Raw genomic sequence first — 18,089 nt, forward strand, 5'->3', positions numbered from 1 at the left:
GTCCTGGAACTAGCTCTTGTAGACCAGGCTGGTCTCGAACTCACAGAGATCCACCTGCCTTTGTCTCCCGAGTGCTGGGATTAAAGGCGTGCCCCACCACCGCCCGGCCAGACGGGAGGTATTCTGTTAGCAATCACAACTTCTATTAGCTGTCACAGCCTCTGCCAACAGTCACTGTCACAGCCTGTGGTAACAGGGACAGTCACAGCTTCTGTCCACAGTCAGCCACAGCCTCTGTCAGCAGTCACAGCCTCTGTTGTAGTTTAAGCGTTGGCTACAGTTCTCTGTTTATCTGAGCCCATTCCCTTAGCCTATTAGAATCTTTAGCATTTGCCCTTCCGTGTCGCTCTTTCGATGTAAACTTGACCTGATCCACAGACAGCTCGTCCTCTGCCTTGAGATTTCCTCCATCAAACACATTAATTAATCCACTGCTGTTGAATTCAGCCTCACCCAAGTTCTCAGGACATAGTCAGATTCGTTGCCAGAATACCACACAAGTGGCCTCCTGCCCGTTTCCTGAACGAGCCCTTGTCCCCTTCCCAAACCTCAGCCTTTCAGCCTTCTGATCTTCCAGACTCCCCACAGAATGACCCAGGAAGCCCTGCTTACAGCATTCTGGGGCCTCTTCAGCTTACGTCACAACTTCCCCATTCCTCCCACAAGCCAGTCCCCAGCACTACCAACCACATGGTCAAGATTATCACACAATGGCCACACTTCTTGGTACCAGTTCTATATATTAGTTACTTTTCTCATTGTTGTGACAAAAAACAAAAAAAAAAACCAAAAACCTAACAAGAAGCCATTTAAGAAAGAAGGACTTATTTTTGCTTAGATTTCCAGGGTAGTTATTCCTTTATGATAGAGAAGGCATGGTGGAAGGAACAGGGCTGGCCGGTCACTGTGTTCATAGTCATGAAGTGGAGGTGAATGCTGGTGTTCAGCTTGCTTTCTGTTTTATATTTGTCCTAGACTGCAGCCAGGGAGTAGTGCCACCCACAGGTAAGGGGGTCTCCCACTTCAATTAACCTGTCACAGCAGGGCTGGCAGCATGTTCTGCTTCCTGCCCTCTCATGGTTCCAGCTGTGGTCTTCAGATGTCCCAGTTCGATGAGAGCTCTGTGTGCCGCCATCTCCGTCTTGGGCTCTGGTCACAACAGATTAGTTAGTAAAAGTGTCGTTTGTTTTCCTGGCTCCTCCCCGCGGCTTGTACTGACTCCCCCAGCTTCCTTCCTTTGTGGGACAGGAGAGGAGCCGAGTAGGATCCTCTTGTCCCCTTACTTTGGCCTTAGCACCTCCCAATTGTAAGGAAGAGTAACTTGATGAGTGACTCTGTGGACCTGCACCCCAAGTGTGGACAACACTGTATACTCTTTATTTAACCTGTGAGGCGGGAGCTGTCATCGGCCGTTATGTAACTAGAACCTCTAAGGCAGAAAGAAAATGACATACTCAAAGTCATGGTAGAGCTACCACCTAGGACACCAGCTTGCCAGCCCTTGGTGAAGCTCCTCTCTGCATCGATTTCTTGATCCCCTGACTTGACAAGCCATGAGCCAAGTAGAACAAGCTGGAGAAGCATCACAGGGCAGGGCCTGGTATCCCTAAGACCACAGTTTGTGCTTTGTGGGTGTGCCTGTTTATTTTCTCATTGCTTTGACTGAAAAGCCTGACATGAAACATCTTAGTGGGGGGTGGGGGGTTCTTTGGCTTACAGTTTGCGGGGTTTCAGTCCATCAGGGTGGAGGGCCGGTCAGGAAGCAGGGAGAGATGGATACTGGTGCTCAGCTTGCTTCTTTTTCTTTTTATTCAGTTTAAGACCCTAATGCACGACATGGTGCACCTGCATCTTTTCCAACCGTAAGGAACTCCATCTAGACTTACCAGGAAGTTGACAGTCAATATTAACCATCTAAAGGAGCTTTGAGTAAGAGAGGTGGCTCAGCCATTCCCTAACATCCCTTTGGAGCTGTCCCTTCAGAGGCTGCTGAGTTGGAAACAGACATGCAGTGCTGTGTCAGCATGTCACTTTGTGCATGAATATGTCACTATAAATGACACTGCTCACCATCCCATAATGCCTCTGTATCTCCTTCATTCATTGGGCTCTCAGAATCCCTATGAAGTACGCACCATACCTCCACTTTGCCGCAAGGAACCCAAAGGTCACAGAGGTTAAGCAGTTTGGTTTAAAGGAGAGTTGTTTCCAAATGCTGAGTTCCTGCATCCCTAAGATTGGGCATCCATAGAGATTGGTTCTGAGACCTGCCACTGCCTGGGGTGGCCTGGCCATGTTGGGTCAATCAGGGATATTGAAAGCCAACAATGCTTACCAACTAGAGGCAGCTGGAGGCAGCCATACGGTCTCAGTTATCCCCCACGGTGACCATAAGCCAATGGAAACAGTACTGGCTATGCAAATACAACCTTCAAATGGTCTCTCCTGGTGATCCTCTCCCCCATAGTCCTCTAAGGGGCCTTCTGGCCTCTGCTGACCTGAAGATCATCCTTGATGCTCAGTCTCTGTCTTAGTTAGGGTTACTATTGCTATGATGAAACGCCATGACTAAAAGCAAGGTGGGAGGAAAAGGTTTATTTGGTTTATACCGCCACATCATAGCCCATCACTGAGGGAAGTCAGGACAGGATCTCAAACGGGGCAGAAACCTGGAGGCAGGAGCTGATGCAGAGACTATGGAGGAATGCTGCTTCCTAGCTTACTCCCCATGACTTGTTCAGTGTGCTTTCTTATAGAACCCAGGTCCACCAGTCCAGGGGCGTCCCCACCCACAATGGGCAGGGTCTGCTCCTCTCAATCACTAACTAAGACAAAGCCCTGCTGGCCTGCCTGTAGTCTGATTTTACTGAGGCGTTTTCTCAGTTGAGGCCCCCTCCTCTCCAGTGACTTCGTATCATTGACATAAAACTAGCCAGCACTGTCTCCAGAGGGAACAGATAAAGGGGGCAACCAGGGCTGGGAAGCCTGCATTCAGTCTGGGCTTGGGTGCCAGTTCACTGGATCCTGGGAGGAGGTCAGAGCAGGACTCAGGGCCTGTCCTTATGTTCCCCTGGCAGCTGCTCCCCGAACTCACTGGGCACCTTAGGGGGGTATCTCTCGTCCCTCTGTGCCCACCTTTCACGTCCCCTACTTTTCCTGGGAAACCATCAAAGGCCCCTCTGAGGCTTCCCTGGCTCTGACCTGTCTTAGGCCAACCTCAGGCCTGACTCTAATGACAGACTCTGTGTACACGACATACTTTCTGGGAATGCATGAGGTCCTTGCCAAGACACAGGAGGCTACAAGGAACAAAATGATCATTTCTGGTTGTCCTTCAGCAGGCGTGTGACCATGGCCACTGGCACCAAGACACACATTCTGGGGACAGACTGGACTTTGTTCCCACCCACACCCCTACCTTGTGGGAGCCCATGGACTTCTGTGATTTTGACACACACTTCTCACTCCGTTTTCACTTGGGGGGCAGAGGTGTCAGCTTAGGAGACATCCAGGTTTTCATCATCTTCTTTCATTTTGCTCTCCCGATCCCCAGAAGTGTTCTAGGAGGGTGACATAAGTTTTGTGTCTGGAGAGGGAAGGGCGGCATTGCACTGGAGTCAACTGGTCATTATGTTGAAGTTCCCATTGGCAACGCTTAACAACCAATAACTTGAAATCCAGACATGCTCAGAGAGACCTGGGGACCTGCATGGGCTCTGTGTTGGCAAGAAGCAGCATCTAATACGTTTGGATCTGTTGACTCCTAGCACAGGCTTACACTCCCCTTCACCCCACTCCACTCCCCGTCCAGCACTGCAAGCAAAAAGCGCAGGTGCTCCTTGCTGTGTGGCAGTGTTGGGTGGGCTGCTCCCTAGGGGTCAGGCCCTGGGATTAAAGGCTGACTGCTGCTGCTGCTTCTATTATTTTATTCCGTGCATATTTTATGTTAGGTATATAACTTCTCTGTCTGTGTGTGCACCACGTGAGTGCATGATGCCCAAGAGAGGTCAGAAGAGGGCATCGGATCCCCTGGAGCTGGAGTTATAGATGGTTGCGAGTCACCTGCTGGGAGCCAGGCCTGGGTCCTCTGGAACAAGTGCTCCTAACAGATGAGCCATCTCTTCGGTCGTGTACGGCCTCATCTGCCTAACTGGCTTCCTCCTGTATCGAAAACCGCTGGGGAAGAGATTAACCTTGAGAAATGACTGTAAAGTCTCGAGAATAGATGTTCCCAGGACTGTGACTGTTAAGAATTCCTGGTTCTTGTTGCTTTCTCTTAGCTGTTAACAGTGCCCAGGGAGTGCCCCATTGAGACCTGGGAACCTCTGTCATTCCCAAAAGGGTAGAGGTAGAGGCAGTCCCAGAAGTTCCTCGTGGGGTACCTAGGCTTATGTAAACTTTTTTATTGTTCATCTCCAACTTCACCCAAGGGTTAGGAGTGTAGCTGGGTGGCAGAGGACTTGCTTAGCATGGCCCTGAAGTCCATTTCCAACTCTTCCAACAAAATTACAACAGAAAAAAAAAAAAAAAGAAGGAAAGGAAAGAAAAGACAGACAACAGGAGGCCTACTTCTCATGTCCTTGGGTAGTGATTAACTGTGAGCCTGAACTTTGGCAGCCAAACTGAGGGCTGGCCTGGGATTTTAGCCTCACGATGCTGGCAGGAATGAAGGTATTTTAAAACAGTTTGGCTCTCAGACTATTGAATAACAGACCCCAAGAAATTGGAAATTACCCAGGAATTACATGCTGGGAGAAAGAAAAGGCTAAAGCCTGGTGCCAGCCAGGGAAGAGCTTGTCTCCCAGAGAGATCTCACCTAATTCTGAGAACTTGTCAGACCACCTTGCAGGAAAGACTGGACCAGAGACAAAGGTAGGTCAGTGACGAGCAGGATCATATCTTGATCAGACCCGCTTAGTTATATATACCTCTTGCTTTTGGTTTAAACCAGAACGTCCTTTTAGGATCCCAATGATGGATAAGGGTGTGGGGTAGTGTGTTTTACTGGACCTCTTAATTCTTTTCTTCACAGTGTGATCACACTGACTAAATCTCCCTTCTCTGTTTTCTCCGTTTCCTTAATTGATCCATTGCGGAAAGGTGGCTGAGCATAACTCACCCTAACTCCGGTAAAAACACTACAGTGTAGCCAGGCTCAAGGAAATTGGCAGCAGAAGCCTTGTTGAACCCAGATACAGATAGGTGGGAAAGAGATGAGGTCTCCACTGAGGTCGGTGGCGTGGAAAGAAGGTTGGAGGTGGGGGACTGAGGCTCGTCTTCACTCCCTTCCTCTCTCCTCAGTACGGCAAGAAGAAGCTGAACTACCTGCCCTACAACCACCAGTATGAATACTTCTTCCTGAGTGAGTACCAGAAGTGCCCAGCCATGCTCTCACCCCTGTGTGCCCATCTGCCCCATTTCCTCCCACACCCTTCTCAAAGCGGCAAATTGGCGGTGCGCCTACCCAAGAGAAGGGTGCCAGCAGCCAGCTTGTGCAAACTTGACTGGACCCCGTTACCTTCCTCTAGACTCCCAGACACCTGACTGTCGAGCTGCCCGGCAGGTGGCGACAAGTTCCTTCACCTCTGACAGGCCTCTGCTCTCTCTACAGTCGGACCACCGCTGCTTATCCCTGTGTACTTCCAGTACCAGATCCTCAAGACCATGATCATCCGCAGGGACTGGGTGGTAAGTCAAATGGTGCTGGCCAGCGGTGGGTGAGTGTGACGGGGCACTGAGCCCCTGGCGCCTCTCTGGGCCTGCAAATCCCCATACATCTCTTCCTACGTGTAGCCGCTTTATCAGTCTTAGGAGGGGACTGTCTCTGAGGCCACCAGAGCCAAGAAAGCCATGAGCCAAGAAGGTGATGAAGGCTACAGCATGTCAATTGTGACGATGCCTCCAATACATACCTGGAGGGAATCTACCTGGCAGTCATTGCCCTTGCAGAGTTCTTTAGAAAGTTCCCAGGGAAGTGGATAGCCTCAGCAATAGAAACATATTTTCTTACTCCCTGGAGGCAAGAAATCTAAAACCAATTGACAGCAGCCTGGGGAGTAGGGGTGGGGATCCAGGCCCCTCCCCTTAACTGGTAGATGACCAGGTTCTCTTTGTCTTTCTTTGCATCATCTTCCTTCTAGGCCTTTTTGTATCTGTGTTCCAATGTTCCCCTGTTTTACTAATGTGTATTTGTGTGTGTTTGTGCATCCATGTATGTGTATAGGTGTGTTTGCACGTGTGTGCATGTGGAGGCCAGATGACAGTGGTCTTAGTTACTGTTCAAGTGACAAGACACCATGACCAAGACAATTTATAAAAGAAAGATTACTGGGGGATTACAGTTTCAGAGGGTGAGGGTTGTTGACCACCGTGGCGGGGACCATGGGGGCAGGCTGGCAGGCACGGCGCTGGAGCAGTAACTAAGAGCTCACATCTTGAGACACAGCTATGAGGCAGAGTGTTAATTGGGAATGATGTGCACTTTTGAAACCTCAAAACCCATCCCCAGTGACACAGCTCCTTCAACGAGGCCACACCTCCTAATCCTTCCCAAACGGTTCCACCAGCTGGGACCCAAATATTCAAATGTATGAGCCTCTGCAGGGGTATTCTCACTCACCCACCACAGAAACCTCAGGTGTCACTTCCTTTGAGGCAGGGTCTGTCACTGACCGGGAGCTTACAGATTAGGCTGGTCTATCCAGCAAGCCCCAAAATCTGTCTGACTCTACCTCCCCAGCACCAGGATTGCAAGTGTGTGCCATGGTGTCCAGCTTTTGTACATAGGTTTGGGGCATTAAAGTTGCAAGCACTTTACCAGCTGAGCTGTACCTCCAGCTTTGTTTCTTTCTCATAGGATGACACTCGTCCTGTTGCATTATGACCTATGTGGAATGACCTTGTGTTAATGAGTTCTGTTAGCAAGGACTTTAGCCATGTCCAAAGACATTGCCTTTTGAAGTTCTGGGGGTTAGAATATCAGTGTATGAGTCTGGAAGGTGCATTAGAGTTCTCTAAAGGAATAGAACGGATAAAATGAATATGTGTGTGTGTGCACGCACACACATACACACACACACGATTACCGGAGTGGCTTATAGGCTGTGAACATAGTACAATGGCTGTCTCCTGAAAGAAAAGCCAAGCATCTGGTAGTCGTTCAGCCCATGAGACTGGATGTCTCAGCAGTCCCAGTTTGGTGCTGGAGTCCCAGAGGATCCCTAGAGAGTGGATTCTAACATCAATGAAGGAATGCCACAGCAAAAGAATGGATGAACTCGGCAGCAAGAGTGAGGGCAAGCAGGCAAAAAGCAAAAGCTTCATTCTTCTGTGATTCTTTTAGTTGATTCCAGATGTAGTCAAGTTGACAAACAAAATTAGCCATCACAGAGGGCATGTTCTACCTAAAACAATAGGCTTAGAGGTCCCTCCATGGATGGAGGCAGGCTGTGTGTGGGTTTGAGGAGGCAAGCTTGGTTTTACATAGAGGTATAACTGCCATTTTTGTACAAGATGAATATCTACCCATGGTAGAGTAAGCTCTGGGGAGTAGTTCCTACAGGCAGAGACTTGAAGCTGGGGTGAAAACATGCTCCCTGCTCTCAGGAGAGAGCAGACAAGTGCACGGCCCCTTAGTGTGTGTTCTTAGCCTTTTGAAATCACATCAGTGGCTGCATATGGTGGCGCACGCCTTTAATCCCAGCACTTAGGAGGTAGAGGCAGGAGGATCACTGTGAGTTCGAGGCTAGCCTGGTCTAACAGTGAGCACCAGGTCAGTCAGGGATACAAGAAAAGACTGTCTCAAAACAAAACCAACAACCAACAAACAAAAGAACCCCACATCAATGAAGACAACAGCAAAGTTTCACAATGAGAATTACTGAGACTGAAAGTTTGTGCCTTGCCCAGTATGACACTAAGGGACATAGTGAACTCCTGATGCCACATTCTTCTACCCACAGCCCCACACTGAGCCTCCTCACTTTCACACAGCAGCGCCCTATATCTGTAGGGCATCTTAGAGCTTCACTCACTCGCTGGCGCTGTGTGTGTGTGTGTTTGTACCACAGCCTAGGCATATGCACACACATACAGCTGTTGTTTTGTGCTGTAATGAGCATTACAGTTACTGTGTGCCCATGTTTGTGGCAGCTAGACGACAAACTTGGGTGTCATCCATAGGAACACCATCTTCCTCCTCTGAGTCAGGGTCTCACTGGCCTGGAGCTCACCAATTAGGCTAGACTGGCTGCCAGAGAGCCCCAGCAGTCTTCCTCATCCTGTCTCCTCAATGCTGGGGTTACAAGCACGCATCACTATTCATGCAGGGGATCCTGGGGGATCGAATTCAGACCCTCAGTTATGAGAAAATGAGTCACCTTTATATCCCTAGATTTATTGTGTGTGTGTGTGTGTGTGTTGTTTCACAAAGAATAAAGCATCAACTAGGAAGAGCAGGAAGGGAAATTGGCAGAGCCAGGGGACTCTGACAGGCTCCCTGGCCTTGCCTCCAGAGCAGCTGTAACCAGGTCCTGAGCAGTTCTGCTGGGCCATTGGCAGTATCTGGAGACATTTATGACTATCAGAGTTAGCAGTGGGAAGATGATGCTAGCCCAGCATCTAGCCAAGAGGGGTGGTAAACATCCCACAAAGCCCCATGGTGAAGAATTGTCTTGTACCAGTACATACTGTGGGGGCTGGGAGACCCTAGCCTTGAGAATGGAGATGGGAAGCCCTAAGAATCTGAAAGAGTGCTCATGACCCAGCACAGGCACCCGCAGCACTGCCTGGGATACTTTTCAGACCCCACTTTCCTGGGACTGATTATCCGAAGCAAATTACCTTGGTAGTCTCCCTGTTGTTTATTCAGGCTTTCCATACATTTATTTATTTACTTACTTAATTTTGAAATAGGACCTCACTATATTGCCCAAGCTAGCCTTGAACTCACAATCTTCATGCCTCTACTTCCCAAGCCATGCCTGGCCATGCATTTATTCTCTCTCTCTCTCTCTCTCTCTCTCTCTCTCTCTCTCTCTCTCTCTCTCTCTCTGTGCACGTGCATGTGTGCACACACACATATATATATACATACATACATACTTATGCACTGCATTTATACAGTAGATTAAAGTGGGGTTGGGGATATGACTCAGTGGCAGAGTGCTTGCCTAGCATGCATGAGACCCTGAGTTCAAACTCAGGCCAGGGTATGAGGTAGGGGATGATCAAAGTATGACGAGCTTGCTGTTGTGCCTCCTCTTGACCAAAACCAGCACCTTGCCAGATATGAGCATTCTGTCTTCAGCCACTTCTAGCTGTTGCATCTGTTCCTACCTCGACCCTCCTGAGATCCTTTTCCTACTCAGCTGACAGCACTCTGATCACCTGGAATGGCGCTAAGGACCAGCCTCAATTCCTTGCAACCAAGAAAGCCCTGACTAAGGCCACCCTTGTTCCCTAAATCATTCTGGTATCTGCCATGTTGTCATCATCAATATGATTCTGGTTTTCTTCTCCATTTTGTGCATGAACTAAGTCATCAGTGTGCCAGATTCTGTTGTCATTTCAAGATCTTTGGTTTGGTTTTGGTTTCGTCTTTAATTTCATGTGTACGAGTGTTTTGTCTGCTTGTCTGCATGTGTATCTGTGCACTGCCTGGTGCCTGCAGAGGCCAGAAGAGGATATTAGGTCACCTGGACCTAAGGTTACAGATGCCCATGAGCCTCAGTATGGGTTCTGGGAATCGAACCATGTCCCCTGGAAGAGTAGCCAGTGCTATTATCCAGTAAACCAACTCTCCAGCCCTTCTGCAGGGTTTTCCCACTGCCTCAGAGACGCCAGTCCTTGTTGAAATAACTTTCTGTGTAAGTATAGGCTAGGCACGAGCATTTCCGACTACCAAAACAGAGAGCTGAGTTGGGGAGCTGAGGCAAGAGGACTTCTGGATCCTGCAAAGCTCAATGGCCACTTGGATTACTTGGGAGGCTCTTGTAGCAGGAGGTGGGACCTGTTTGGAGCAGAGGTCATTGGTTGCTCTGGAGGCATGAGGACCATCGGTAGGAGAGCAAGCCAAGGGAGGCTCTTGCTGTGGTCCAGCCAAGACATGACTTGAGTGGCAGAGGAAGTGGAGAGACCTGGATCTCTGGAGAATGACTGCTTGTGAGCCTGTGACAGGGGGCAGAGGCTTCCCAAGAGATTTCCAAGCTTAGGACCTTGCTACCAGCTCCAAGGAGGGGCAGACAAAATGAGGAGGGGGAGGGCCTAAGAAGAGAGTCCAATCTGAGAAGTGACCTGGGCCGGATTGCAGGGAGGGGTGGCCTGTGTCTCCTGGCCCTTTCCCTCCTGAGAAAGGAAGGAATCCAGGTGCCTGAGCAGGCGCAAGGCTGAGGGTGGCCCATGACTGACCATATGTTGGGGGCTCACATTACAGTTCCTCTGCACCTCCTGGCTACCTGCTAGCCAATATCCCATTTCTTTCCTGAAACTCACCATGCAAACTCCATGTAAACAGGTAGCTTAAGCAAGTGTCCCAACTTTCTAGCAGCCTGCTGTGGTTTCTTCTGAACACCTGTGCCAAGGAGTGAGCTGTGTGTATACATGCCTCTGTGGTTAGGTACACCATGCCAAATAGGGTAGGGCGGGTCAAGTCTAATCATGTTTCCCCTATAGGACTTGGCCTGGTCCATCAGCTACTATGTGCGTTTCTTCTATACCTACATCCCTTTCTACGGCATCCTGGGAGCCCTGGTTTTCCTCAACTTCATCAGGTACCCCAGCTTTGCTGGCTCACCCTGTACTTCTGAGAGCACTGACTCTGTGATGTGAAGCCTGTTCCTACCTGCCATGGGGGTAGGGTAGGTACAGTGGGTCTGTTTCTGTGTGGCTTCCCGCCCCCCGCCCTTGAGGCTGAACTGTACTGAGCTGCACTGTCTTCTAGGTTTCTGGAGAGTCACTGGTTTGTGTGGGTCACTCAGATGAACCACATCGTCATGGAGATTGATCTTGATCACTACCGGGACTGGTTCAGCAGCCAGGTGAGGGACCCGGCAAAGCCCGGACCCCACTGTCCGTGCCTTCACCCAGACTTGGCTACTTTGGTGGATCCAGGGCTATGCTGGGCTTCCCTAGTTCTACTTGTAGCCTGTTGGCAGCCTCCGAGCTAAGCAGGAAAGGGTGGTGGGAAAGATTAGAGATGTAGCTCAGCTGAGGCTTGCCTAGCATGCATACAGTCCTGGATTTGATCTCCAGTACCCAGTGAACCCAGTATGGTGGCCCATACTTGTACTCTTAGTTCTTGGGACAGGGAGACAGAGGATCAGGAGTCCAAGGCTAGAATGAGTTACGAATGACACAGAAGAAAACATGGAAGGAATGACAGGAATCTTCCAGAGGATCCTTGGGGAATTTGGGTGGGCTGAGGCTTCCAGGTAGAATGGTACGACTAGAGAGGTGGCCCTGAGACCCTGGGTAAGGTGACCTTTATGAGGTAAGTCTAGGTCCTTTGGTTTTCTTTTTATCCCCAGCCACTTATCCCCTGTCCCCTCTGCAGCTGACAGCCACCTGCAATGTGGAGCAGTCCTTCTTCAATGACTGGTTCTGCGGGCATCTCAACTTTCAGATTGAGCACCAGTGAGTGTGGCCCAGGAAGGTGGGAGTGGGGCGGGGAAGACAAGGAGTTTGGGAGGGCAGCGGTCACCAGCCCACGGGCCAAGGGTACCATGCAGGTCTATCTTCTCTCATTGGCAAGGCCACTGCACCATCTGAGAACACGGCTGGGCAGGAGAGGGGCTTTCTCCTGTGTGGCTGCTCTGCAGATACAGAAAGCGTGAAGACCATCTCTCAGTCCTATAATGCTCCCAGGGCAGAGGAACTCACTCCCACTTTATTGACTGGGAAACTGAGGACCTGATCGATAGCCTATCTGGTTCCCCGGGTGGCTGAGGGACTGTCTCTAGTGCATCTGCCTTTGTCTTATCGTTTATCATGCTTCTCATCGTCTCCCATCTGTTTCTTACTTTTTGAAGCTGGGAGTTGAACTTACAGGAATAAATTGAACTGCCTTGTCCACCCCATAATGAGACTACAGGCATGAGCCATAACACTCAGACCCTTGTCTCTGGCTGTGCAGTACCAATATGGCTTTCTGGAGTACCCCTGCTCATAAATCGCCCCTCTGTACATCACTAGTAGCCCCTGTAGACAGCTGGTGGGAGCTGCACAGTCTTATCTGGATCGCAGATAGGGCCTCAGACCTGCCTCCCTCCCTGGGCTGTAGGGAGAGGTGGAGAGCATGGGGCCCGCCCTGCTCTCACTCTGTCTACCTGCCCCCTCAGCCTCTTCCCCACCATGCCACGGCACAACTTGCACAAGGTCGCCCCGCTAGTGAAGTCTCTCTGCACCAAGCACGGCATCAAGTACCAGGAGAAGTCACTGCTGAGGGCCATGCTGGACATTGTGAGGTGAGGGATGTGGGCTTGGCAGGTGCTAGGGCTCTGAGGCACGGGGAGGGGCCAGAGGTGCGGTGGGGCTGAGGAGGTGAGAGGCACATGGCAAACCTTACAGTAGAGACTCCAGCTCACAGTAGGGACTACTGACCTCTGGTCCACTCAGGCCTGGAAGAGGACCTCCTCTCTCTCCTTGCCCACAGCCTGTGTGGTAAGTGGCAAGCTCTGGTCAGTAGCTGAGATGGGTAACATGACTTCCCTCATGTCCCACATGTCTTTCCATCCTCGTTCCTGAGCCCTGGTCCTCTCTCTGTGTCTTTACAGGTCCCTGAAGAAGTCTGGGGAGCTGTGGCTGGATGCCTACCTCCATAAATGAAGCTGCAGTCCTCAGGGCACCCCTGGGGGAGGGGCACAGCTGGAGTGAGGGCCAGAGGGAGGGGAGGGCTTTTGTTCTGAAGGGTTTTCATGAGACTAAAGTGTTCACTGGCTCACGTTCCCCATACTTGGTCTTGCATCCTTTCTTGTTCTCCCCACCCCCCTATCTTATCCTCACGGGGTTCCCCCTTTGTCAGCCCTAGCCCTGTGCCCTCTGCCTCCCAGGCCCTTCTCCCAAAGAGCGGGAGAGAAGTGGCTGAAGCTAGTGGTTGCATCTCCGCCTCTAACTTCTGCACCTAGAAGATCCCTGGTATACGACTCTGCTCTTGCAGTCTAGCCGTCAGAAATTAATCCTCACTCCCTTGTCCCCACAGACCCGCTCTGTGGAGCAGGGTCCAGGAATTGGCTCTGTACTCCCTGCCAGCCTATGGTCTGGTTGTTTGGGTGAAGACATAATTTGTGTTCTGGGTTTCCTTCCCTTGACTGGAATTGGTACATAAGGGCCTCCCTCTGGCTGCCCAGGGCCAGCTTAGACTTTGAGGCCCAAGGAAAAGTTCTCCCATGCCCACCATCACAGCTCCAGGCCCTGGGGTTGTGCAGGTTCTCGTTCATCATCTACCCAACTCCAGAGACCAAAGGGACTGTCCCTTGTGTGGGCTCAGCAGAGGTGGTGGCCAGGCTGAAGGGGACTGACCAGCCTGGAGCCTAACCTATCTCCCACTCGGACCAGATGCTTCTTAATTCACAGACCCAAGACCCTGGGCTTGGGGTCAGACCTTTTTTCAAATCCTCCGGCAAGTCCCTAGAGACTGTTGGATGTGGACCTTGCAGGAGAGCCCTGAGCTGCTCTCCCCAGGACAGGGTGACCAGCACGGCCAGCATGGCCAGCACTTGACCGCTCACTGCTTCTTTCCTATTTTTACAATCTTGTTTGTTTGTTTTAGATGTTGTTGTGGTAACATTTCCTACAGAATGCGTTTTGATAGGAGGGTAAGAGGGGCTGGGCTTGAGGGTAATCTAGATGCCCCTTGCCAGGCTTCCCCAAGGCCCTTCCGGTAGAGCTAGGCTTCGCCATCAAGGCCATACTGTAAACTGTGGCTTGAGGCTGCTGCTATCAGGTTAGGAGAAACAGGGTGGGGTGGCGTCTCTCAGGAGGGCCATTGGGAATACCCAGCGAGGATCATGCAAGAGGGTAGAGGAAAGGGGGAGGTCAGGAAGGCTGAGGGCATGAGGGACATGTGAGGTCGGGTGGGAGGGGGGGGATGTCTGCTGGCTGTATCAGGAAGGGGCCCATGCTGTGTCATCCTGAGATCTAACTGGACTAACCAATATTTAAATTGGAAAGAGAGGCTCAGCCTGCACAGGGGAAGCCCTCCAGGACCCCCAGCCAAGAGAGACCAACTGCTTGTTGCTCCACAGAGGCAGAGAACCCGTAAGGAGCTAATCATAATTTGTATCACATTGTTTCCCCACCTCTACTTTTCTTGGGAAATAAAAAAAATGTAATTTTATTCTCATTTGCCTGTAGATGAGTAAGAACAGTGGATGGCTGATGCTCTTGTATGCTAATGTCACAGGTATGCGTGTGTGTGTGTGTGTGTGTGTGTGTGTGTGTGTGTGTGTGTGTATGGAAGGGAGGCACTTGCCCCACAGGAGAAAGGCCTGTTAAGGCGAGTAGCAAACAGAACCCTGATCCTCTCTAGGAGAGGCAGTGAAGGTTCTGGAAACGGGTGTCTATTTTGTGTTGCTGTGCCCATGTGGAGGCTTGGTGACTCTCTATAGCCTGGGGAAGGCCTGTAGCATCCCAGCCCTGGTTACTGTTCACACACAGGGGACTCTGGTCTTAGGTCTGTCTGACCTCCAACCTGGGAAGCCAGAATAATCTACACCAGAGGTACTTGCCCAGTTCACCCTGTGATTGGACCCATGCTGCTGCTCTCTGAGCACCCATCTCTGACAGGCTCAGCAGGCCATGTCACTCCAGATGTGTCAGGGAAGAGCATGACATCAGGAACATGGTGGCCAGCACTCCAGAGGTTCTTTGCTGCCCTTGTAGCTGCTCCCAGAAAGGCCAGGGAGAGCTCCAGCAGAGATCTCATCCCCACAGATGACCAGGACCTAGCCAGAGAGGAACAGGGATAGTAGCCACTGTGTGGGAATGGTTCCCAGTGACTACACCGAGGCTGGATGGAAGAGGGCTGGGGTAGTAGACACTGAGTGGCCCTGGATGAGTCCTCAGCCACCTCACCTCCAGGACTCTTGGTGCCACACTTTCCACACTTTGGGTAGAATGGCTCCAAGGCTGCTGATTTCTGTCCGTCAGCACAAGCCCTGGCCTCACCTGAGTGGTAAGTCCCCTGAAGACCTTGGAGGTGGCAGACTCTGGTGAACACATCCTTGCTACTCACCTGTCTTTCTTCCACTTGCTCCTTGGGCAAGCCCTGCCTGCTGATATAGGCGTTCCTTCTGTTTTGTGTGTTGTTTTCATTGGTTAATGAATAAAGAAACTGCCTTGGCCTAGTTGATAGGGCAGAACTTAGGTAGGCAGAGAAGACAGAACTGAATGCTGGGAGGAAAAAGGACAGAGTCAGAGAAGCCATGGATCCTCCGCCTGAGATGGACGCTGTTTAGAATCTCCGGTAAGCCACTGCCATGTGGCGACACACAGATTAATGGAGATGGGTTAAACTAATGTGTAAGAGTTAGCCAAGCAGTGTTTTAATTAATACTGTTTCTGTGTGGTTATTTCGGGTGTAAGCTAGCGGGGCGACTGGGACAAACAAGCGGGCCCCTCTCCTTTGCATCAGCCTACCAACTGTGAATCCAGGGTCTATGGCATCTGACACCCAGCGATCTGGAGAGCAGGAGGGTGACTGAGAGAACACTGCAGGGCTGGGTGGTCTCAGCTGTGAAGATACCAGGGGAATCTAGGCCCCCATCTTGAGCTTGTGTCTCCTCTGTGGTAACTACCTCACCTTACCTTACACACACTCCTACCTCTCTTGAGCACTACCTAAGGTCCAGAGCAGAGGGTGGCTGTACCTGTTTCTCTCTTGTTACAGTGTTTGGCTGAGACTCTTGACCAATATCCCCCAATTTGTGGGTTTCTGTCCCCTACCAAAGTTACGACCCTAATATTCAAAGCCTGGAGTTATCAAACCCTAACACCTCCCAGGCCAAGGGCTAAGACCAGAGTGGGGAAGGTGCTCAGCCTGAGTCAGCACAGTAACAACAGATGACTCAGAGCATACGTGGGGAATTTGTGCTTCTACCCCAGTTAGTGAGGCTATTTCTGCCCTTCCCCCACCATGCCAAATGTCATACTGTACAGGAGGCTCCACGGGTCGAGGCAGACAGTGGGGTGATTAGTCCGGATGGAGGACATGATAAGGAATAAAGGAATAAGGTGCTACTGAAAACAGTCCCTACCAGCTTTGAGGTGGAATGAGCATGTGCCAGACACCAGACCCCAGAGGTGGGGCTGGTGGAGCAGCCTGGATATCTGTGCAGGCACATTTGTGTGTAGAGCTGGAGGCCCAGAGGTGATCAGCAGCTTGACTAGTTCCTCAGACATTTAGCTAAACATGTGGGAGCTTTTAGGGCCACTGTAGGGGGAGGCTCTTAGCAAGGTTTGGAGCAAAGGTTGCAGCCACTTGGACTAGCCTGGGCTACCATGCTGTGAGCCCAATGAGGCTCAGCTGGCTTTGCTGAGCTGACTTGGGAAGGCCTATAGTGAGGATAGCTGTGGCAAGATGGACCAGACAGCAGTGGGTCCCCACAGATCACCTGATGACCTGGGAATGGGCTGGAGGAAACTTCTGTACATTTCTGGACACCAATGTTCTATTGATTGATAGGATTTTACATTTCTAGGGGGACTGACTTCACAATAAATGGAACACATAGCAACCCAGTGTTTCAAGACCAGGACATCACAGTCATGGCCCTACTGCCTTCTGCTGTTATTGATGCTTTTCTTTGGACTTTGAAGGCATTTGGGTCTTCAAACCATTTGCTTCAAGAGTGTTTTTTTTTTTTTTTTTTTTTGATTTTTGAGACAGGGTTTCTCTGTGGCTTTGGTTCCTGTCCTGGAACTAGCTCTTGTAGACCAGGCTGGCCTCGAACTCACAGAGATCCTCCTGCCTCTGCCTCCCGAGTGCTGGGATTAAAGGCGTGCGCCACCACTGCCCGGCTTGCTTCAAGAGTTAATGAAGAGAACCAATAACAGGAAGCAGGGTTTGGAAAGTGTTGAGATCTTTAAGGACAGTCTGTTTGCACAGTCCTTTCTCAAGGCCTTTATCTCCCCACTGCCAGCCACACCCAGAAAGGCAGGGGCTGGTTCCTGTGAACTCTCCGCTGGAGACCTAGCTGTCGGTGGACTGAAAGAATAAGCCCTGGCTTCCCCCAGGAAACTTTATTTCTTGACCCAGGCCTGCTGTATAGACAATAAAAAAGGAGTAAAGTGGGGGTCTTTCAAAGGTGCCACCAAGGCCTTTTCCTGTCGCACTGATAAGTATGGTCTATGATCTCCTCATCTTTGCTCTGAGAAGCATACAGGCAGGGAAGTGGGACTCAGGTGAGTGGAGGTGACCCACTGCCAAGAGCTAACTAACATAGATGACAGAGAGGAAGAAGGGACAGTAATTGGCTCCAGGAAGAGACCTAAAGGCAAGCGTCTCCACGAGGTATTAGGTAACTCTGGATTGGAGGGAGAGCGCACTCCCCTGAGCCACCACTAGGGGCAGCATGAAACATGGTCCATACTGCTGTTGTGTGGATACCCCTGGGTGGTGCTGTAGGCTCAGTGATGATTCCTAGGCTAGCCCCTGCTCAAAAAGCAGTCCTCATATTCCAAGGATTTAGGGATGGAATGGCCACCTGAGTCCCTGCCCATTCAGCACTGTAACTGTTGTGCCATGCTAAGTCTGGCAGAGCTCTCCACTACTGGACCTTCCTGTGTGGAGGACTGTAGGAGGCCAGTACCAACACATGGGCTTTCCATCCTACAACTCAGAGGCTCCTGCAGATGTGACCCTCAACCCCAGGTCCTTGAGATATAACTCATCCCAGGGTGCTGCTGAGTGTAGGAACAGGGAGGGGGCCAAGCCAAGCCCTGAGGTGGAGCTGAGCTGGAGCAGCTGTTGCTGCCATGACCCAGAGTACCCAGCGTGGAAGGGAACTCCTTTCATCCCGTCCCATCTCGACGACACTCTGATGCCCCCTCCAGGAAGTCTGAAGCAGAAAATCCATGAAAATTCAACACTTGGC

General features: G+C 50.9%; 1 protein-coding gene across 1 annotated transcript in view; it reads left to right on the forward strand.

The window, feature by feature from the left end:
* Positions 1-14,059, forward strand: part of Fads2 (fatty acid desaturase 2) — a 39,382-nt gene extending 25,323 nt beyond the window's left edge. The window contains exons 6-12 of the mRNA XM_057776986.1: positions 5,302-5,362; positions 5,612-5,688; positions 10,672-10,769; positions 10,940-11,036; positions 11,552-11,631; positions 12,336-12,461; positions 12,771-14,059. Of these exons, the coding sequence (XP_057632969.1) occupies positions 5,302-5,362; positions 5,612-5,688; positions 10,672-10,769; positions 10,940-11,036; positions 11,552-11,631; positions 12,336-12,461; positions 12,771-12,822 (591 nt within the window). The 3' untranslated portion in view covers positions 12,823-14,059. The remainder of the gene's footprint in view (positions 1-5,301; positions 5,363-5,611; positions 5,689-10,671; positions 10,770-10,939; positions 11,037-11,551; positions 11,632-12,335; positions 12,462-12,770) is intronic.
* Positions 14,060-18,089: the final 4,030 nt, after the last annotated feature.

This window comes from Chionomys nivalis, chromosome 8 (genome assembly GCF_950005125.1).
Source record: "Chionomys nivalis chromosome 8, mChiNiv1.1, whole genome shotgun sequence".
In the NCBI taxonomy this organism is placed as follows: domain Eukaryota; kingdom Metazoa; phylum Chordata; class Mammalia; order Rodentia; family Cricetidae; genus Chionomys; species Chionomys nivalis.